The sequence below is a fragment of the Rhinoraja longicauda genome, chromosome 40 (assembly GCF_053455715.1).
Source record: "Rhinoraja longicauda isolate Sanriku21f chromosome 40, sRhiLon1.1, whole genome shotgun sequence".
NCBI classification, from domain to species: domain Eukaryota; kingdom Metazoa; phylum Chordata; class Chondrichthyes; order Rajiformes; family Arhynchobatidae; genus Rhinoraja; species Rhinoraja longicauda.
The window spans coordinates 8,058,283-8,082,572 of record NC_135992.1 but is presented as its reverse complement, the minus strand read 5'-3'; the positions used below and the strand labels follow the sequence as shown (position 1 = coordinate 8,082,572).

At 39.1% G+C, this 24,290-nt stretch overlaps 1 protein-coding gene across 7 annotated transcripts in view; it reads left to right on the top strand.

Annotated features, from left to right (window-relative positions):
* Positions 1–24,290, top strand: part of LOC144611422 (RNA binding protein fox-1 homolog 2-like) — a 200,853-nt gene that overhangs the window by 106,483 nt on the left and 70,080 nt on the right. Inside the window, exon 1 of one of the 7 annotated variants that reach the window (XM_078430495.1) lies at positions 12,105–12,313. The exons of the other annotated variants lie outside the window; for them this stretch is intronic. Within the exon in view, the coding sequence (XP_078286621.1) occupies positions 12,287–12,313 (27 nt within the window). The 5' untranslated portion in view covers positions 12,105–12,286. Of the gene's footprint in view, positions 1–12,104; positions 12,314–24,290 lie in introns of those variants that run through there. 7 annotated transcript variants of the gene reach the window in all.

The window sequence follows — 24,290 nt, the reverse complement described above, 5'->3', positions numbered from 1 at the left end:
GGGACGTTTTCTTTGTCCTGTCAACCGCTCCCCCACCTTCTCTGCAACTTTAAACAAACTTGTTTTCTCACTTTCCTGTTTCTTCCCTTTTACTGGCGCTGCCTGCCCTGCTGAGTGCTTCCACCATTCTGTTTTTACTCTTTCGCACTCCTACTACTTTATTCCACCTCAACTTTATTCTATAGGAGCCTGAAAACTGTAATGTCCAGGTTCAGGAACAGCTTCTTCCTTACAGCCATCAGGCTATTAAACACTACAACCTCAAATAAGCTCTGAACTACAATGGACTATATTATTTTATTATTATTATTGCACTACTATTGTTTGTGCGTGTGCGCACGTGTATTTATGTGTGTGTGTATGCATGTGTGTGTATGTGTATGTTTCTGTGTATGTGTGTGTATATGTATATATATGTGTGAGTTCTTGTGAGTAAAAAAACTTTTTTTACTCTCGTTTATTTTATAGTTTACATATTCTGTTGTGCTGCAGCAAGTAAGAATTTTATTGTTCTATCTGAGACATATGACAATAAAACACTCCTGACTCTTCTTGCCTTTCTCATCTTCATGTTGGCCAACAACATACTATCATGGCCAGCCTTCTGTTTATTCATAAATATGAGCTTAATTGACTTTTCAAATATATTTGGCTGCCATTACCCTAGCACACAATTAAAACTCATTCTTATTAAAACAATGTATAGCTTTGTTCATGCCACATCTATGTTCATGCCACAAGAGGAGTTGAGTATAGGAGCAAAGAGGTCCTTCTACAGTTGTACCGGGCCCTGGTGAGACCGCACCTGGAGTAATGTGTGCATTTTTGGTCTCCAAATTTGAGGAAGGATATTTTTGCTATTGAGGGCGTGCAGCGTAGGTTCACTAGGTTAATTCCCGGAATGGCGGGACTGTCGTATGTTGAAAGGCTGGAGCAATTAGGCTTGTATACACTGGAATTTAGAAGAATGAGGGGGGATCTTATTGAAACATATAAGATAATTAGGGGATTGGACACATTAGAGGCAGGAAACATGTTCCCAATGTTGGGGGAGTCCAGAACAAGGGGCCACAGTTTAAGAATAAGGGGTAGGCCATTTAGAACGGAGATGAGGAAGAACTTTTTCAGTCAGAGAGTGGTGAAGGTGTGGAATTCTCTGCCTCAGAAGGCAGTGGAGGCCAGTTCGTTGGATGCTTTCAAGAGAGAGCTGGATAGAGCTCTTAAGGATAGCGGAGTGAGGGGGTATGGGGAGAAGGCAGGAACGGGGTACTGATTGAGAGTGATCAGCCATGATCGCATTGAATGGCGGTGCTGGCTCGAAGGGCTGAATGGCCTACTCCTGCACTTATTGTCTATTGTCTATAATCTTGACCTGGCCCCATTTTCCACCCATCCCCAGGCTTGGTGTTGATTATGAAAGGGTCTCGGGCATATTTTTTGAACACTTTCTCTGAACCTTTGTACCTTTCTACTCTTCTTCCACCTACAAATTTTGCAACTTTGACAGTGGTTTACTGTAATATTGTGCTGACTGTGCAAACCAGTAACTTGCATCAGTTGAGATCTTGTTTGCCCTGACTTTACCGATATTGGCAGGGCTACTAAACACTAGCTTCAGTACCTCTCAACTAAGGAATGGAGAAAACAGGTAAGCCATCTGTTGTGGAAATGAATAAATGGATCGTATGGACAACATTGGATTCGGTGGCTTTTGTCCTCTGCAGTAAATAGCTTTCAGTACCTGACATCTTATGGGAAGTTGTCAGCTTGGTGAGTCCCATCAACCATTTCCATTATATCTCAGTATCTATTCTCAAGGATGGAAATTATTTTATTTAAATCAAATAAATAAATGTTGTGGTATTCTGTCAGTAAACAGTTTACAAAACTAAAATACTGCAAATGTAGAAAGTAAAACAAAATGTTGGGTCAAACAATATTTCTGGATAGAGAAACAGTTAACATTTCAGATCAATAAACTTACATCAGAAAGGGTCAGGTTAATTTTCTAGGTGCAAATCCATCTATCAGTTTGTTTTTCTAAAATGTAAGAATACTTTCCCAGACATTTGGTATGGATAGGTGGAAGCCTGCAGTTTTTTTCTAGTGTTAGTTGTCCTTTCAAGGACAAATTGTTATCTAGCTAACCAAAGGTTTATCTGGAAAACTCCAGTGTAGACTGAATTATAGAATGTGTGATGGTAAAATTATTTCTAGACTAACAGAATTTTACTTCATTTTGTGATATATTTAACTTCATTATTTTTGTTGTGCAGATTTTAACCTGGAGAGTTAAGAACTAATTATTCAGTACTGCTGCTGTAGACAAGCCTTCCTTTATTTCATTGTTGACTCACTACTTGTGTAAGTGCTAGCAGCTTTAAGATGACCAAGAAGCACAATAGTATTAATAAAATACTTGAAAGTGAAATTGATTCTATTTATGATTTTTGTGCTCATTTGTTCTTCTTAGGTGTGCGAGTATCTTAAGAACAAATAGGTAGGGTGAAAAAGTGACATGGGTAATGTATGAACCCTGTGGATTCTGCATTGAAATGAGTTGCCTTAGTCGATTGCTTTATGAGTCTGCAAAATTCTTTAGAGGGTTTGACTTTGTGGACCCTCAAGCTGCATTGCCTTTTCAATAAGATTATGGCTGATCTGATCTTTTCATTTTCCTGCCCAATCCCCATAAGCCTTGATTCCTCAAGTTCTAAAATCTCATCTGCCTCCGCTTTATCATTCTCCAGAGTACACGGAGGGGCAGGGAGGGGGATCCAGTGTGTGAAATGTGTACGCTGTAGGTGGATGCAAATGGGTGATGGGGTCTGGAGGGACGGTATGAGTAGCGGAATAAAAATGGGAGGGCTGGAAGCGTATCGAAATGAGGGAGGGGGAGCCTTCCCCAGTGCCAGGGTGAAGCTCAATGCAAACCGGAGGTCTGATCTCATAAACCAATATCTTGTGCAGTAACTTTTTATATGGCACCTTCTCAAAATTGGAATGGGGGGGAAAAAAACAATCTCAAGGAGGACTGGGTGTATAAAGGTTGGAACACAAGATGCTCCACCAATCACAGATACCACTAGACTGACTTCTCAGACACCAAGATAAATTCTTAGTATAATATCCTATGGGAAAATGCCAATATTCAAGACCAACTTTCTAGATTGTACAGATTTGCTAATTTCACCTGTGGCATTGAAAAGAAGAATACCACTGATTGTCCTTGAGAGCCTTTTGAGTTCAACATAATTTGTGATTTGAGTGCACATCATTGGTGTGGAATTCATTTAACCATAGGTTTAGTCTTTGTCAATCAAAAAGAAACTGCTTTAAGTGTAACCTTGATGTTTAGATTTTTTCAGCATCGCAAAGGTTAACAAAACATCTTGTTTACTGACCTACACAAGATTGAATTTAGTTTAAATACTCAGTTACACATTCTCCATGAACAGTGAAAGAATTGCTTGTTCATATATCCACAAATTGTATAGTTGTTGAATGGACTACATTGATTGCATGATCAAAATTATTCTGTACATTTAGTTAGTGGTAACATGTGGCATAAACTATATGTGAATTTACTAATACATTTTGATCATTTGGGGTATCCTTGTATTTCATAGATAAACAACAATTAAAGTGCCTTTGGCTGTGCCATTCAATAAGACTTAATGATTAATGTAAACGGTGCTGCTAAATATTTGAATATCATAGAAAGTCAGAGTCACAGCATGGAAATGCACCCTTTGGCCCACTAGGTCATGGCCACCATCTAGTGCATACATACACTAATAACCTATTTTATACTATTCCCATCCTATTTTATACTATTCCCATCAACACCCCCTCAGATTTGCCACTCACCTGCACACTGAGGGCAATTTACAGTGGCCAATTAACCTATCAATTCCCACAACTTTGTAATGTAGGAGCAAATCCACACTGTCATTGAGAGAATGTGGAAACTCCATACTGGAGAGCAGAAACAAACCTGGGTCACGGGAGCTGCGAGGTAATAGCTCCATGAACTGAACTTGAGTTCAAGTTCAATGTCGTGTGCATGAGATTTTATCATGTGCCACCCAAAGTATCAAGGAAATAATACAATATTGTGAGAATTGTATTTGTGATATGGGAGCGGTTTCATTGTGATATCATGTAGGTGCTATATTGTTGGTTACCATAACCCCAACCCCCTCTACATAGATCCCAAAACAGTTTTTGGTGTGGATAACAGAGAAGAGGATTGGTTTGGGTTCCTGTCCATTTTCTAGTGAATCTGAACATTTAAATGGCAGTGACAACCTCGTTCAGTCAGGTTGAAGCTGATGCAAAATATGATTGTACAAGGACAGTATTAGAGGATGAGCTGGGAATATACCGTAATATGTAATTATCTTCAATTGTAGGAAGAAAGGGCATGGGAGATTCCTTTGCTATTTTTAACTTCTTTGCATTTTCTTTGCTTGAATCCAGAAAATTAAATGAGCAGCTGTAGCTTATCTTGAACCTTCCTTTCTCCAAAATCTTTCTGCAGGAGTCTGGGCCAACTAACTTTGCAATTGATGGTAGTTGCACATGGAAACCTCCAGAATGATCTGTCAATGCTTAATTTTTAGTCATGCATGTAATGATGGACACTTGGGCAAATTATCTAGAGATTCATACACCGATGCTTCAGTGAAGAAAGCCAATGGAATGTTGGCCTTCATAACAAGAGGTGTTGAGTATAGGAGCAAAGAGGTCCTTCTGCAGTTGTACAGGGCCCTAGTGAGACCGCACCTGGAGTACTGTGTGCAGTTTTGATCTCTAAATTTGAGGACGGATATTCTTGCTATTGAGGGCGTGCACAATGAAACCGCTCCCATATCACAAATACAATTCTCACAATATTGTATTATTTCCTTGATACTTTGGGTGGCACAGTTCCCGGAATGGCGGGACTGTCATATGTTGAAAGACTGGAGTGACTAGGCTTGTATACACTGGAATTTAGAAGGATGAGAGGGGATCTTATCGAAACATATAAGATTATTAAGGGGTTGGACACGTTAGAGGCAGGAAACATGTTCCCAATGTTGGGGGAGTCCAGAACCAGAGGCCACAGTTTAAGAATAAGGGGTAGGCCATTTAGAACGGAGATGAGGAAAAACTTTTTCAGCAGGTCAGGGGGTATGGGGAGAAGGCAGGAACATGGTACTGATTGAGAATGATCAGCCATGATCACATTGAATGGTGTGGTGCTGGCTCGAAGGGCCGAATGGCCTACTCCTGCACTATTGTCTATTGCTTCAAGAAGATGCGCCATAGCAACATTTGAGGAAAACATTTAATCAGACAGCACACATGATCCTCACAGTATTTCCACTGCAGTGGTTTGATAAACCCGGTTAGACATCAACAGTAAATGACAAAAGATTCTGCTTGAAGGCTTTTTTCTCTTCCCACATATGCTGCCTGGTCTGCTGAGTGTTTCCAACACTTTCAATTCTTATCCTAAATATTAGCAATCCCAACTCACTAATCAGAAATAGCCCTTTTCAGTGCTCAAACTGATACCTTCTCGTATAGTTGAACAGGAATGTCAGAAAGGTTCTAATTTTAATATTTTCACAATGTTAGAATTCATTGGAATTGTAGCTATATGTTTTGGAAGTATTAACTATTATCAAGAACTTAACAAACCTACTTCAAGATTCAAGATATCTTTATTTGTCATCCAAAAAACAAGTTTAATGAGTCGTCTCACTTTTTTGTTTGAGTTAACAACATTTTGAATACCATTGTTCCTTTCCCATCTAATGATAATGCCCTAAGTTCAAATCCAGGTTACTTTCTCCATTAGTGTGTGCAGCTATTTATGTGTGAAATTTTAAACTTAAAACATGGAGGAATTTAGGGTTTAACTGGGCCAAAACCTCTCCTGCATTGGTGCAGCATCCTCCCGTCCCCCTCCCCTCTCCCCTCCCCTCTCTCCTCCCCTCCCCCTCCCTCTCCCCTCCTACCCCGTCCCGCCCCCTCCTCCCCCATCACCCCCTCTCACCCTCCCCATCACCCCCTCTCGCCCTTCCCCTCAACCCTCTCCACTACCCCCTCCCTCCCCTTTCCCCCTTCGCCCCCCCCCACTCCATCCCCCTCAACCCCCTTATCCTCCTCCTTCCCTCCCTAAGAGATAGATTTAAACTTTAAAATGTGAATTACTTTAAAATATCCCTGCTATTGATCTATGATACTGTGATAATTGATATAATTGAATTAAACGATTGGGACAGGAGCGGGCTAGGTGGTTCAGTGAAATCATGGCTGAGATCAATTCTAATTCATCCACTTGGCATCATGTCCCTTAATTAAGGAATGTGATGCAGAGGTTAAATTGTTGTGTTTAGAGTCCAAAGATCTGGATTAGCAAACCGGAGATATGAGTTCAACTCCTAACACAAAATGGGGAACTCAAATCTAATTAATTATGTTCATTTAAAAAAGACTAGTTTTATGACAATGAGACAGCTGAATTCATGAATTCATCTAATTTCAGCTGGTAATTATACTTTCCAAACTAGGCATAGATCAATAGCAATTTGATTGACTCTTTTAACTGAGATAGCATAGGAAGACACTGATTCAAAAAAAGGTGATACGTTATAACAAAAAGAAGAATAGAACCATGCAGAAATCCAGCATTGACCAAGACATCTGTTTGGACATAGCAAAGTCACTGCTGGGACAGTTGACCTTGTAAGATCCTCCTGACAAATGTCTGGGGACTGAAGTCTAAATTGGGAGACCTGTCCCACAATCTAGTTGAACATTTGTCTGACACAGTTGTTCCCTCGAAAACATTTTTAGGCTAACATTCTAAACTCTTCCTTCACAGTTGCTGGGCATATCCCATCCCACCAGCAGGGTAGAGAAGATGAGACCCTACGTCTTTGATACTGACTGACTAATTCAGAATTCTTATGGAATGTAGTCGTACGTTGGAAAGGAAACCTGCTGGTTACCGTCTACTGGCGTAATTGAACTGATGAACAATTGGAAGAGACATTGCAGATGGTTAGGAGGCAGAATGTATTCCAGATGAGGAACTTCAACATCCATTATCAAGAGCAGTTCAGTAGAACACCTAGGCAACCAAGTTATGAAAGTTCAGAGCAAAGAAAAGAGGGGGGAAATCTGCTTAAGCTGATCATCACCCATTACAGGGCCATGTCCATCACAATAGTGTAGGAGCAATCACACTATAGTCCTTGATACAAAAAGCCTGACCTGACCAAGGACATCCTGCATCATGTCATGTAGCACCACTGATCATGGTAAATGAGTACTTCAGAATAGATCCAGCAGCTCCAAATCAGCCAACCGTGAGATACTGTGAGCTGTCAGCAGCAGCACAATTGTATTCAACTGCAATCTATAATCTTCGTGGTCTGGTACATCCGCCATGAATATGCATCTTTGGGACCAAGTCTGGTTTAGTAAGGAGTGTAAAAGAGCATGCTGCAGCACCACCAACTGTATTAAACAAAAAGCTGTCAACTCTTTAATACTTCAAATTAGGAACCGCATGCTAAACAAAACAGTGATAGATAGACCCAAGTAATTCCACAATCAAATGACCAGATTAAAAGTCTGCAAGCCACTCTCGTCAAGTTGTGTATAGTTGGAGCACAGCTAAATTAGTGGTGAGGAAAAGGTTCCACTATTATTTGATTCATAGTCATAGAATCATACAGCTTGGAAACAGTCTCTTCAGACAAACTTGCCCATGCTGACCAAGATGCCACATCTACACAATAGTGCAACCTCTGAGTACAGAGTGGCACAGCTAGTAGAGCACCTGTGTCACAGGCCCAGCAACCTGGGTTCAATCTGGTGTTCCACCTGGGTGTCTCTGGTAACCGCACGGATATCCTCCCACATCCTGAAGACATGGGATAGTAGCTTAATTGGCCACTGTTAATTTCCCTTGAATGGCAGAATCTAGGGAGAGTTAAATGGAATATGGGGAAAATGAAAATAATTGAAGAGAAAATTACTGTAAATGGGTGTTTGGATGGTTGATAAGGATTTGGTGGGCTGACAGACGTGTTTCCCTGATGATAGGTCCATAACACGCTTCGCTTTATACTGTTAAGGATAAAACAGATCACTTGATTGTCATCCTATCCAGCACCAAGAACATGTAATTCTTCCACCATTGGCAAACAATGAATGCACTGTATGCATCTATAAAGTGCCCTGTAGATAATTGCATGGTGGTTTTGATGGCTCCTCTCAAATTTGACATTACTCATTAAGAAGGACAAGGCAGAAGGTATGTCGGAAAATGTTCTCCAAGTTCCTCACTAAGTGGCACATCATCCTGAATTGAAAATATATCATATCATATCATATCATATCATATATATACAGCCGGAAACAGGCCTTTTCGGCCCACCAAGTCCGTGCCGCCCAGCGATCCCCGTACATTAACACTATCCTACACCCACTAGGGACAATTTTTACATTTACCCAGCCAATTAACCTACATACCTGTACGTCATCACCATTCATTTTTTTGCAGTCTCAGTTCGGAAGCGGTTTGATCAACGATGCTGTGGCTGTACCTTCACCCCAACAGGACGGCAGCAGTTCCAGGAAGCAGCTTGTTATCATCATATCATATCATATCATATACATACAGCCGGAAACAGGCCTTTTCGGCCCTCCAAGTCCGTGCCGCCCAGTGATCCCCGTACATTAACACTATCCTACACCCACTAGGGACAATTTTTACATTTACCCAGCCAATTAACCTACATACCTGTACGTCTTTGGAGTGTGGGAGGAAACCGAAGATCTCGGAGTAAACCCACGCAGGTCACGGGGAGAACGTACAAACTCCTTACAGTGCAGCACCTGTAGTCAGGATCGAACCTGAGTCTCCGGCGCTGCATTCGCTGTAAAGCAGCAACTCTACCGCTGCGCTACCGTTCTCGAGGGCTGTTAGAGATGGACAACAAATGTAGGCTTGCCAGTGATGTCCCGTGTTCAGTAAATGAGGGAGGGAATGATTGGCTATCAAAAATCAATTCTTGCATTAAAAATAATTAGTTGAAATATCATCTACCTTATTTGTTGCAATGGCCGGAAGATGGCCTAATGGGATGGGAAGACATTTTATTCTTGGTTATGATTCTTTAGAATTGTCTGCTTTGGAGACCAGTGGGTGCTCGGTCATTGATCTCAGGCATGTCTACAATCATTGTGGTTTTAAGCACAGGAATCAAAGCTTATGAGAATAAGATATAAAGTAGATTTAAGGAGATAAATCCGCATAATCTGATTGAAAGATGGAGCAGGTTTACTAATTGTCTTACAATACGATACGATAACACTTTATTCATTCCCACAGGGAAATTGGTCTGCCAACAGTCACAACACACAACAAGGTACACGAAAACTTGAAATTAAAATGAAATTAAAAGTGTGGGAAAAAAAAGAAAAAGACAAGCTGCCGTGTGCACAGCGCCTTAATCGGAGCGAACAAACAAAAGCAGACTTATCCCCTGGGCGGAGGATTCTAAAACTAGAATGCCCCTCCTCCCCTATCCAAATTTCTATCTTGAGTGACCTGGTTTTGATTATTTTTCTCTGTTGTCCTAGACTCTACTCGTGGACAGAGTTTTTAATTTACCCTATCAATTCCTTTCATTTCTAAATACAGCAATCAGATTATCCATTAAGTGTTAGTATTTCAGGGAATAGAATATTGATGTAATCTCTGATCAGAATCTAACCCCTAAAGCTCTGGTAACACTCTGATGAATCTTCTACACACTAAAAAGATCATCACATTCAACGTGTGATACCCAGAACTAGGTAGACTATCAGTGGTATGGTTGAACCAGGGAATATATAACTAGTAAAAGTAACTCAAGTTTATTTTCTAGCCTTTTTTATTTAGTGATTAGCCGTTCAGATATTTTTCTTATTCCATATTATTATACTTGTAATGCATGGATTCTGAAATCTCTTTGTTAAATGAAAAACAAGGCACAGTGGAAATCCAAAGAGGAATTTATTGATGCAAAATGAATAACTTGCCTGCATTGAAATGCCTCTGCCAGAGTCTTGGCCTCCTCACTGGATCTGTTTATTCCTGTCATTTAATGCTGCCATCTACAACATTTATAATGCCATAGGTTTTTGTGTCATTGTTGACTTGCTCGTAGTGCACTTCAGTAAATTATGTAATCAATAAATATAGTTAATAGCCCCAATATGGGTCCTTGTCAGGCATCATAAATTTCAAAGTCTAGTCTATACCCACTCAACAAACTCCATGTTTCAAGACCTAACCAATCTCCTAACCTGCACGGTTGTTTGCCCTCATTCAGAAACTAACATTCCTATGACAAATGTTATGGATAGCCTTTAGGAATCCATACGAACAATACCATTGACTATCTCTGGCTATTTTACTGGTTGCTTTAAAAAAACCAAAACAGTTTTATTTGATACTAGACCAAGTGGACCCGTTGGGCCCAAACCTCTCCTGCATTGGTGCAGCACCCTCTCCTCCCCCTCTCTTCTCCCTCTTCCATCCTCCCCTCCCCCTCCTCTCCTCCCTTCCCCCTCCCCCTCTCTCCTCCCCTCCACCCTTGCCCTCCCCTTCCCCTCCATCCCCCTCAAACCCCCTTATTCTCTCTCCTTCCCCCCCTCCCTCCTTTCCCCCCTCCCTCCTTGCCCCCTCCCTCAATAGGAGATAGATTTAAACTTTAAAATGTGAATAACTTTAAAATATATAACACCGATTTCAATGAAACTTCTTCCATTAGCAGCAAAGGGACGACAGTGAGTAAGATGGGCCTAAAATGTTTGTGCTTTCATTTACTGTTTTGGCCATAGTTCAGGAACAAACAAACGAGAGTTGTAGTATATAGATAACCTTGATTTCCATCAACCTAAATGCTCAAACATTTTTTTTCCTTATGGGTTCTAAAAACCTCCCAAGCCAAATGTTGGTCCAAAATAACATGTGCTCACAGTCAATTACGTCTGAAAGTTCCAATGAAGCAATTTAAAAGGTTTTGTGTTTAAAGGTACCAAATTAATGAAAAATTATTTGTCTTCAATGCAGAATTACCTGTGGAAACAACTGTGGTTAAATGAGTGCCTTGCACTTTCTTGCCTTGCCTCTTGGTAAGGTGTTACTGGGGGCTGGGACTTCGGAATTCACATGCTAATGAGTATAAGCATCATGAGGAGAAAGTTGCGAAACCTGCTTCTCTATTTTGCAGATTCAGAAGTGACATTCAAAAGTGATTAATCAATGGGTCATAAATGTAGAACATGTGCAAAGTAAATGTGTTCTTTGTCTTATGTGCAATCAGAAATAAACTGCCCTGGGCACCAGCTGCCCCTCCCCCCACCTTCGCCCTGCAGCCCCCCACCATATGGATGTGAGGATATTATAATATTTTCCTTTAGAGGCACTTCAATGCAATTGTGAGTTTAGATACTGGATCTAAGAATCAGTATCTTTTTTAACCATTTAAAACTATCCATTGTATGTAAGTGGGCATCAATGAGGTGCTTTGGAGAGCTGCTCTTTGTCTGAGTACTTTTTAATGAATTACATTTGGAAATGGTTTGTGATTTCGCATCAGTATACTGGTCCACTGAATTGTTTGCCATCAAGCCCTTTAAAAAGTAAATTGAAGATACCATTTAGGGTTGAAAAAAGGCAAAGTAATCAGATATTCATATATGTGGGGAGATTTTCAGTGAACAGAGTTCTGTCGAATGCCTTTGAAGTACTTCAGGTTGTTATAAACCTTTTAACATTTTTGAGAATGGAAAAACCTAGTGCTCCTAAATGAAGAAAGCAAATGTATTTTTTTCCATAAGGTTGGTAAGAAGTTAAATCTAACATATCTGGGCTTGGCATAATAAGCAGCTGCGTGGAGAAATGTCGTCTTAATTCACCTCAGGGAGTGCTGGGAGAGTGCAGACATTGGGCTGGCTTTCCTGCTTTTTCTTTCTGTGAGGATCAGGTATCAGGTTCGGAGACTGGGGGTGGGGGGTGGTGGGGGTGTGGAATGGTTGGTGGGGGTGTGGCTAGTTGTGATTAATAGCCCATGGCATGCAAGGCGGAGCCCGCGCGAGCCATCTGGCCAAAATCTGGGAGTTGCTGTGGGGAAGATAACAGGAGAGGAAAGAGAGGGGCCAATCTGTGCAATCTGTGTCTCAAAGTCAAGCTAAATCACGAATTGCTCACATTTGATTTGCTTGGTTTATGGAGAGAAAAACGATGGTTTCACAGGTATACCTCAGTATTTTTAGCTGTTGTCTCTAAATGTTTGTGGAAAGTGTGAGTTGAACCATGTGCCTGTGCCGTGCAGTTTTATTTGTACAGAATGAATCATTGCTTCTATTGTCTGCCGAGCTCTCTGCTTTCTGTTGGTTATCAGGGAGACTGCTTGCATTTCTTGTGTTTTCCATATTCACGGGCATAATGGCTTGTAAAATGCATCAGAAAATTAAATTGCTTTAAAAAATATATATAAACCAGTTCCTGTGATCATGTCACTGAAAACTGAATTCAGTTGAATTGACTAAAGTGACCAATGAGGTAAAAATTTACAGATGTTCTTGTCCTGTGTAAAAAAAACCGGAGGTTTGGACGTCTATTTATTTAAAGAACCCTTTCTCCTTGTCTGTGTACTGCAGTAATCGAGACAAAGCACAGGATATTTAACCCTATGCATGCTGAGCTTGCTTCTCATTTTAGTACGTGTATGCTATTTTGTGCTTTTCCCGCAGTTCTGTTAAATAGAGGTGTAGGGAGCCTTAATCAACCAAAAACTGCTTTTCATTCTGAATCAATTTCACTGACCTACAATCAAATAATTTTAAGATTGGTGGCAGCTCCCATCTTCACATTCATATTTTAGGATTATAAATTATTGTGGTCATTATGGTGACTGAAACATGTGTACGGTTGTGTTGGTTCGGTAATTTATTTGATTTTCTTCTTAACTTAATTTACCTGTCCAATAACTGGATTTAAATTTGAGCAAGTGGGTGTAGGCCCTCTCCTGATCTTTGGCAAACAAAAGGAATCAGCTAGGGAATTAAACATATTAAATAAAAATATAAATAGGATATAATTATGCGTTATAGTTTAGACTAAAGCTATTAACTTCTTTCAACACAGATTTAATTTTATATAGTTTCATTATTTTTGGCGAATGCTGCGTGTGGGTGGTTTTCTTGTACTTCTGCAGAGAATACCACACACCTAATGTTATTATATCAATTACACAAAGAAGCAGCAATGGCTTTTGCAGTCTGGGGAATGTGGTTTAGGACATATTTTATACCGTGATATAGAAACTGCCTGCAGATTGTAGGTTCTTAATGGAAGCAAGCAGAATTTGCGACAAAATTGTGCTGTCTCTGCAAACAATACCTCTGCTGCATGATTATTTAGTAATTTTTGCACTCTATATGAAAGAAAGAGGTGTTAATTTGAGATGTTGTTGGCTTTCTGATGATTTAAAAAAAATTAATGTCATCCACTTTGATCTTCATTCCAATGCTGCTGTTTTGTGTAATTTCTAATTCCTATCTCACCGGTAATATTCTACTGATAGTTTGAATTGACGAAAGTACTAACTGAATTTCAACTGACACAAGATGATGTTTAATTTAGACTTTAAAGCACTGAGTTTCCTTAAAAAGATTTGTGTAAACTATGAAACCTCTATAAATATAGAAACTGCATTTAATTCTATATCATTATATCCCCCACTGCTTTACATGCACATTGGCATTTACTAGTATCGGCCTTAAGAATGATAGGGAAAGCAAAAAAACATTGCTACAGTTTTCACTCCTGATCGCTTTTCAGCATTCCATGCTGGAAGTGTATATGTACTTCAATTGAGCAAGGCACTTGTGTCTCTCTGCAGTTAAACAGCCTGCGGGTCTTTGGGTTCACACAGGAAAGATGGATACTTAGAAATGTTAAAGATTGTTGATACATGAAGTTAAACCATTGCAAAATATTACCTTTCCAAACAAGAGAAAACTAGAAGGAAAATTGCTTATGAAAAGGGATACATTTCATTGTTATTCAAGCAGCATTTATGTGAATTCAGAACAAACATTTTTTGATTTTTTCTTTTTTGTACTTAAGTCTGAACAATCCTTGCCTTATGATATGCCAGATGACCAAAATATGCTTATATTAAAGTAACTTGCTAATTTAAGAACTTTGTTTATGTTATGTAATTGAAATTAACGATAAAGGATGATTGGCTTGGTTGCTGCAGGTTATCTACGTGAGATTTGGCATAATTAGTCACAGATGAAAACATTCTTTGGATGCTGCATGGTCAAAAGATGCTTCTGTGCTTTTGTCTAGTTTTCAAATACATTGAATGAAGGATCAACAAATATAATACATGTTGATAGTTGAATATTTGTTGGACAGTCAATTCAATTCAAATTCACATTTCCTTGTGAGTTGCTCAATACAGGAATAGTCAGTCACCAAATGTTAGTGAGGTGGCAAAAATATTACCTCGGAAGACTCATTCTGTGGCATTATAAATCTTATACTGCCTTAAGTAAAAGGAAAAACAAAATGTTGCAACTATCAGATCAGGCAGTATCTACAGAGCATAGCATATGAATATAAGATAGACACAAAAAGCTGGAGTAACTCAGCATCTCTGGAGCGAAGGAATAGGTGAGTCCCTTCTTCTCAACCCGAAACGTCACCTATTCCTTTGCGTCACATATGCTGTCTGACCCGCTGAGTTACTCTAGCTTTTTGTGTCTATCTTCAATTTAAACCAGCATCTGCAGCCCCTTCCTACACATATGAACATAAGATATAGCAGGGTTAGAATTGGTGCCTGTCCCACATTCACTATGGCTGATATTTTATCACAGTGCCACTTTACCACACCAATCATATATCCCATGATTCTCTTCGTATTTAAAAAAACAGTTGATCTTTGAATATACTCTGTACTCTTGGGTATTGAATTCCAAAGATCCAGCACACTCTGGGTAAAATAATTTATTATCACAAATGGTCCTAAATGGCTAAATTCTTATTTTCAGGCTGATTCTAACACCCTAGCCAAGGGAAACATTAACTCCACATCTGTCTGCTGAAGCCTATTATAGTCATGGAAAGATACAGCAAAGAAATTAGTCTTTCTGTCCACTGAGTCTGTGCTACCATGAAGCACCCATTTTTACACACAATGCTGAGTGTACTGGGTCCCGCTGAATTACTACAATATTTTGTGTCATATCTTCGGTGTAAACCAGCATCTGTAGTTCCTTCCTACCCATTATTTACACCCTGGCCTTAACCCATTTTACTCTCCTTGTATTTTCCGTATTACATGATTTGTCTACACACTCAGGGCAATTTACAGTGCCCATTAACCTACCAATCAATATTTTTTTTGAGTGGTTGGAGGAAGCCAGAAGGAAACCCTTGCAGTCACAGGGAAATTATGCAAATGCTACGCAGACTGTATCAGAGGTCAGGATTTAACCCTTGGTCACTGTGTCGATCACCAGAATTTATTTATGCATCAATTTAATTACCATTCATTTTACTGAATGTGGGAATATAGACACACTCTCCTGAAGTATTTCTTATACAGAAAGCTCAACATCCCAGCAATCAGTTTGGCTCATCTTCACTTTGTTTCTTCTATCCTTCCTCAGATAGAGATTAGACCTGGGCATACTGTTCTCACCAGAACTCTAATTTGTGCTTGAAGAAATTGCCTTGAAAATAAAGGCCAACATACTGTTGCCTTCCAAATTGTTTGCTGTACCGGCATGTTGATTTTCACTGGTTTGTATACAAGGTTCTCCAGGTTTTTGTGAATACAAACACCTATCGGTTTCTCATAATTTAAAAAAAAAAAACTTAAAAAATTTTAAACACGAGTGAATGACCTCAAATTCTTCCACATTACGTAACCATGTCATGCCTATTCTTAAATCTCTAGGGTGCCTCTATGCATCCTTATCAAGGGCAATGCTGATTCCTTGTTTTATGTTGTCAGCAAAGTTGGATACATTGTACAGTACTTGATTCTCCCATCTGTATCATTGAAATAGTTTGTGAACAGCTAGGACCATTACAATGATTTCAGTGACAACCCATGAATCATATCCTCTCAACTCAAATAAGATGTTTGTTCCAAAGTTTTTTCTCTCCATTGACAAATCATCAATCTGGCAATTTACAACTTATCACTGTGCATTTTAATTTTATTTAACCATTCTTATTTGTTATCTTATCGAAGGACTTTTGAAAATCCAGATACACAACATTAACTAATTCGCTCTTATCTGTACTGCTAGTTAAAGCCTAAAAATACCCTCAAATTTTACAAAAATTATTTCCCTTTCTTAAATCCATGTTAGTTCTATCCAATCCTATTATCAAATTTCCCGTTGCCACACCTAATAATAAATTGCAACATTTACCCGTCAGCTTTTGTCAAACTGAATTCTGTATAATTCCAGGTGTTTTCTCCTCTCCTGTTCTAAAATAATGGGGGTCTGTCTGCTACCTTCAAATCTGAGCCGTCGTGTTAGCATTCATGAAATTTTAGTGGCTGCACCAGTTATCATCTTCCATTTCCGTAGCCATCTTGCCCAAATCCCTTGGATGCAGTTCGACAGGTCCTGGGAATTTACTGTCCTTCAGTTCCATCAATGCACAACACAAGTACAAATTAAGATTAATTTCTTTGAACCTTATTCATTGTGGACCTTTTAATTCATTATTATTTCCTGAATATTTTCTCTGTCTTCTGTGAAGATGGTCACAAAATATTTGTTTATTTTCTCTTCTACTTCTTGATTCTCTAATAAGCTCTTAATTTTGTCACTGAGGGACTTGCATTGCCTTTGGCAAATAATTTCCTTTTTACATATCAGTAGAACCTCTTACAATATGTTTTTCTGTTTCACTCTAATCTACTCTTGTATTCTTTGCTTTCTTGATCAATGCCCTGGCCGCTTTGCTGAATTCTGAAATGTTCCCAGTCCTCAAATTTACTGCTATTTTGCAACGTTATGGGTTCATGTCTTTAGATATTTTAATATCTTTACTTTCTGTTATCCATGCATGGACTACTTTTCCTATTTCTTTGCCTTAAATATATGTAAATTATAAGCTATGCATTGATTCCTTAAATATTGGCCGTTGTTTGTTTACAGTCATACATTTTAATATAGATTCCCAATTTGCCATCACCAATGCACACCTAATGCCTACTTTGATGGCTTTATTCTGATTAAAGACATCAATTTCAGACTAAAGTAAACTACTTTCAATTTTTTATTAAAAAATCTCACATTAGTATCACTGTCCTCTAAATGACCTCTTAATTATCATATTGTCAATCAATCCTTTGTCATTACACAATAATAAATCATAATTAGCCTATGGTCTTGGCTCCTCAACATACTAATCCAAAAAAGCATATTGTAAAGACTACATGGAATTAATTTTTCATCCACGCCATTATGGCTCATTTGGTTTGCTGATTTTGTGATTTATATTTTGCCACTACTGTTTCGGATGGGGGGGGGGGGTTATATATAACACCCACCATTTTTTCTGTTACTTTATTTTTTCTCAGTTCCATCAAAACTCCATCAGGACTTCTTATTCCACTTCTATTTTGCCTATTTATTCAAAAAATAAAATATTAAATTTCATTTTTCTTCCCAACTTTTCTTATTTTGTGTCTGGAATGACTTTTAAATCATACCCATTAATTTTTATTTGTGCCACTAATTGAGTTAATGGCTGCCAAAGCTGTGTATTCAGATAAAGAGCTTTCATTTTCAAAATGTTTTGCCATTCTTCCTCCTCACCACCCCCCGATGCTAATTGGCATTATCCTCTGTTTTATACTTACTGCTTCTTCCTGACAGACTTTAGTTGTCATTTTACTATCCTGTATTATTGTTTTGTACTTTCTCTTTAATTTTTTTAACTGTCCTCATACAAGAATTCTACCCTCCCCAAATGACAGAAAATGCTAGAAACACTCAACAGCTCAAGCAGTATCTGTTGAAAGATACACTGAGTTAACATTTCAGGTAACTTTGTCAGTGCTAAAATTCTGAGATAATGTGGTATGGCAATTTGTGGTAAGAGGAAGGCATGTTGAAAATCTATAATCTTATCACCTATTTTATATCCACATTAACTAGCCACATGAGTTGACACACTGACAAGGTGCATTGAATTGAATAATTTAACATATTCCTTTCCAATGTGTTTCATGGCTGCTTAATTATTGAAATGTTTACATGAAGATATTACGTTCTTCTCGTAAAGTTAGATAATGCAGTGGGGATAGTAGGCCACCCAATTACCACTCCAACAGGATTTTAGCAGAAATGTTTGCATGCTCAACTTTCAGGGCTCACTAATTCAGGGCTCACTCAATCTCACAAAGAGCAAACATAGTGAAAAGAAAGATGTTATTTAGTGCTTTTCACGGCAGTCAGATTAAGAGATATTGACATTGAAAAGAGGAGTCTGGTGTTATAATCTTTGTAAATTCAAGAATAGGTCATGTAGGTAAATTCAAGAATAGCTCAATCACATCCCTCCTTGCCAATCACTACAGTTGGGAAGGTGGGATAGCCTGTTTCAAGAAGGATGAATGTTGGAGTGGAGACTAGTATTTGTTCTTCATTGACTATATCTTAATTGTCCAACTACACAGTCCATCATATCTTATGAAACCCTTTTTTTAAAATCTTATACCTTCATGCAAAAAAATAGTTGGTAATTGCCAAATAACAGGGCAGGGACCCATTGAAGTATTTGTGCACTCCTCCCCATCTCCCTCCTTTCTGATCCTAAACAAGGAGCACTGAAACCCATTGCATGTCCTGGCTGGCATAAGTTCCTTCACAGACGGGGGTGGGGGCGGAATGTAGATTTTCAGCTTCATTCTGCACTAGGCTGTACCTTTATCTGCTGGATGACAAACTGAAATCTCCAACACTCAGATTTTGGAAGATATTTTAAAAGACACAATTTTACTTCAAGTACAATCTACCGGGGAAATTTTTGATTTTTTTTTAAACGACTGAACTCTTTTTTTTGGTCTCCATTATTTTTTAAAGCAAATCAATTGGATTTATTTTTTCAAAAGTAGACACAAAATGCTGGAGTAACTCAGCAGGACAGGCAGCATCTCTGGAGAGAAGGAATGGGTGATGTTTTGGGTTAAGGCCCATCTTCGGACTGAATGTCTTCCATTTAGTTTTTGGAACTGTTGTTGGTTAGATTGCAGAGAGGGAAATTTAAAAAGAAATATCCTGGATATAATCTGAAGCAATTGAAATAAAATTCCTCAGGCATTAATTATAATGAACTTAGAGCATGGAACAGACCAATTAGCATTATTGCTTGTGCTGATGTTAGTACCCAGAACATGGTTAGATAGAGTCAGTATGTTTCGTAAATGGAACATTGTGGTTAACAAGTCTGGTTAAGTATTCTTAATAAGTAACTAGCAGGAGCAAAAAGCGACTTTGTGGATGTGATATATTTTGATTTTTTAACAATATTTTTAAAAGTTTCATATAAAGATTGACATAAAATATGAGCTCAGGGTTAGAGTCGTGGAATCCGGAAACAGGCTTTTTGGCCCAACTTGCCCATGCCAACCAAGGTGCTACATCTACACTAGACCCACCTGTCTGAATTTGGTCCATATCCCCCTAAACTTTTCTTATCCATGTACCTGTCCAAATGTCTTTTAAATATTGTTATAGCACCTCCCCCCTCTGCCAGCTCATTCCACACATTCACCACACTCTACGTAAAAAGATTGCTCTCAGGTTCATATTGCACTTTCCCACTCTCAGTGCATGGATAGGAAAAGTTTAGAGTGATATGGACTAACACGGCAGATGACATAAGAAAATAACTGCAGATGCTGGTATAAATCGAAGTTATTTATTTCACAAAATGCTGGAGTAACTCAGCAGGTCCGGCAGGTGGGATTAGTGTAGATGAGAAATCTGTTGGCATGGCTGTTGGGCTGAAGGGACTGTTTCCATGCTGTATGACTCTAGAACTCACCTTAAACCTATGTCCTCTGGTTCTTGATTCCCCTACTCTGCGTAAATGACTGCATTCAGCCTATCTATTCCCCTCATGATCATATTCGCCTCCATAAGATCAGCCCTTAGCCTCCTGAGCTCCAAGAAATATAAAGTCCTAGCCTGCCCAACCTTTCCCTATAGCTTAGGCCCTCAAGCCCTGCCAACATCCTCGTAAATCTTCTCTGGACTCTTTCCAGCTTTACAACGTACGTCCCTTTGGCAGGGTGATCAAAGCTCAACACGATATTCTAAATGCGGCCTCACCAACATCTTGTTTAAGATGTAACATATCAGAATTGACAAACAGTTGTTTAAAGGTTGATGCAGACTAGGAAGAAATAAGACCGACTTTCTAGTTGGCCTCTTACTAAAAATATATCACAGGGAACAGTACTGGCTCCTCTCAACTGTTCACAGATTATATCAGTGACTTAGCCAAATTGCATTCTTGTCTTTCTATCTAAGTTTGCTGATTATAAGATTCCCGCACAAGAGATTAGTGGGCAAAATTAGAACACATGGTATTGGTGGGAGGGTATTGACATGGTTAGAGAACTGGTTGGCAGACAGGAAGCAAAGCGTAGGAATTAACAGATCCTTTTCAGAATGGCAGGCAGTGACTAGTGGGGTGCCGCAAGGCTCGGTGCTGGGACCCCAGTTATATACAATATATATTAACGATTTAGACAAGGGAATTAAAGCTAGGTGGCAGTGTGAGGCTGCAGGGTGACCTGGATAGGTTGAGTGAGTGGGCAGATGCATGGCAGAATGTGGATAAATGTGATAAAACTTTGTTGGCAAGAACAGGAAGGAAGATTATTATCTGAATGGTGTCAGATTAGGAAAAGGGGAGGTGCAACGAGACCTGGGTGTGCTTGTACATCAGTCACTGAAAGTAAGCATGCAGGAACAGCAGGCAGTGAAGAAAGCTAATGGCATGTTGGCCTTCTTTGCGAGAGGATTTGCGTTTAGGAGCAAGGAGGTCCTACTGCAATTGTACAGGGCCCTGGTGAGATCGCACCTGGAGTATTGTGTGCAATTTTTGTCTCCTAATTTGAGGAAGGGCATTATTGCTATTGAGGGAATGCAGCGTAGGTTCACCAGGTCAATTTCCAGGATGGCGGACTGTCATATGATGAAAGAATGGATCGACTGGGTTTGTATTCATTGGAATTTAGAAGAATGAGAGGAGATCTTATAGAAACATATACAATTCTTAAAGGATTGGACAGGCTAGATGCATGAAAAAATGTTCCCGATGTTAGGGGAGTCCAGAACCAGGGGTCACAGTTTAAGAATAAGGGGTAGGCCATTTAGATGAGGACATTTTTTCACCCAGAGAGTTGTGAATCTGTGGAATTCTCTGCCCCAGAAGGCAGTGGAGGCCAATTCACTGGATGTTTTCAAGAGAGAGTAAGATTTAGCTCTTGGGGCTAAAGGAATCAAGGGATATGGGGAAAAAAGCAGAAACGGGGTGCTGATTTTAATTGATCTGCCATGATCATATTGAATAGCGGTGCTGGCTTGAAGGGCCGAATGGCCTACCCCTCCCTGCCCCTGTTTTTCTATGTTTCTATACAAAGCTCTAAGTGGAAGTGAGCTGTGAGGAGGATTCAGAGAGTCTGTAAGCAATAAAGACAAGTGAGCGGATAAGAGGGAGAATAATATCGGAAACTGTGATGTGCTTTAGTTGAATGGAAAAAAGTATACATTTTCAATGGTGAGAAATGAATAAATGTCAAAGATCTTGAGATGTTGGTTCATAAGACAGCAAAACATGCAGGTAAGGCAAGCTTTTGTTATAAGGCTATGGGGTCCAAACCTAAGAAAGCCATGTTGAAATTCTGCAGGATTTTGGTGAGAATTGATTGGTGTCTGTGTAAAGAAATTTACAACGGCATGCCTTATAGATGCACTTGACGGAAGGTTGTCCTCTGAAGAAAGAGAGCTGACCTGACGTTTATTTATTGAAGTTTCCAGGAATGCGAGGTATTGAATATACAAGATTTAAAAAGCATTGATGAGATTGATGCCAGAAAACTCTTCTCCCAGCTGCTGAATATAAAACTTGGGAGAACATAATCTCTGCTATATCCACAAGATCAAAATAACACATTTTATCATGATTTGTGAATCTTTGCAATGTTCTGCTCAATGAGCAATGGATGCTTAGTTGTTCATTGCTTTGAAGAGTGGCTGATCATCTACACTGGTTTAATTGGAATTAATTTAGAGATCTAATGAAAGGCAAACACAGTCCTATTTATCTTTTTAATAAAAGACTGGTGTTTAGAACAGTCCTGAAGAAATTCCAGTAATGATATCAGAATGGTGTCAAATGTTGAGGAAATGATCATTGATGTTCAGATGCATAGAATCAAAGTTGAATTGTTTCCTAGGTGTTAATAGAAGATAACCTCCTTGAAGAAGTGATTTATGATTATTTTAACCAGTCTGAAGAAGGGCCCTGAGCCAAAATGTTATCTGTATCTTGTATCACTTTGAATTATATTTGTTTGAAGAGTAAGGACAGACTTTTTTCCTCAATAGATTATCTTTGTCGAGTGGATGAGATACTGGACTAGTATCCTTTGAATTTCACCACATCATGAAATTGAATTAGGGACCACTGATAGTCTATTAGGAAAGCCGGTTTAGTACCCATACCCCATCTATCCTGTATGTGATTCTCATTCCCTGGCACTTGGTTGAATTTTTGGTGTAACAGCATTGAATAGGAGCAAAAATCAAACTGCTGGAGAAACTTAGCTGGTCAGGCATCATCTAGGAGGGAAATGGACAGTTGACGTTTCAGTTCAAGACCCTTTTTCAGGCTGATGGAGTAGGGGGAGTAAAGCTGGAAAAGAAAGGTGTGGGTGTGGCAAGTGATGGGTAGACGCAGGTGAAGGTGAGTGATCAGTGGCTGGTGAAAAGGAAACAAAATGGTGTCAGATAAGGAAAGAGGAGGAGTGAAATGTAAAGCAGGTGGACGGGAACGGGGTGAAGGGAAAGAGGGTCATTGCCTTGTCAATTACATACAAAAGCCAAGGGTACGCTTTAAATATTTAAATTTTAATGGTGTATCTTGATTCAATTTACATTCTAGTCGATTTATTTTGTGGACAATAAAGGCATGCCAATATTTTCTGGGAAGGACCTCTGAATGTAAGAAATCTGGTTTCCAGATAAATTTTCATAACTAAACCTAGTGATGCATGCAATCTCTACAGTATGTCTGACAGGATATCCAAAAGACCATGGTAATGAATGGAATACTTAATGTAATGTGGTCACTGTTATGCAGGAGGTAACGTTACATCAGGTTTATGTATCAGAAGTTCATACAAACATCATGTGGTAAAGATTGGGCAGTCTGTTCACAAGTGATGATTAATGGTCACTTGGTCAGAGGCAAGACCTGGTCTTTTTCTAAATGGTACCATGGGATTTCTTGTTCCCACCTGAGTGCAGTTTCACATATTACACTGATAGTATCACTCAGTATTGCATAAGGGTGTCACCCCAGATGTTCATGTTCCAGACTCTCAGGTGAAACTTTAACTAATAAACTCCTGATTCAGAAGCAACAACCCTAGAATAAGTCCGAGAAATGTATGTTTAACACTATATTAGGAATATTGGTTTTTGTAGAAAAAAAGAACCTAATGTACTGGTTGCTTCACTTGATGGACAAGAAATTTGATATTTGACTTTGTGTTAACCTGGGCTGGCCAGTACATGAATAATGTCACAATACAAACATAAATTGTTTACCTTTCAGGACAAACTCCAGTCAAATTTACAGTGGGGTGGACTAGCCAGTGTTAGCACAGCTTTCTCATAATTTAACGCACTGTTTTCAACATTCACCCTTCATTTCATTTTAACATGATAAAAGATCAGGCAAGAGCACAAAATTCATTGGATCCAGTTTAAATTTCCAATCTACTTTTGTTTTTAAACCATCAGCTCCTGTCCTTTTCAAATTTCTGCGATTCTGATGGAATTGTAGGTTTCCATTGGGCAATGTTGTCAAAACAATTACTTGTACAGTATACTTCTCGTCATCCAACATCCATGGGGAATGAGGCAAGAATAGGATGCCTGTTACA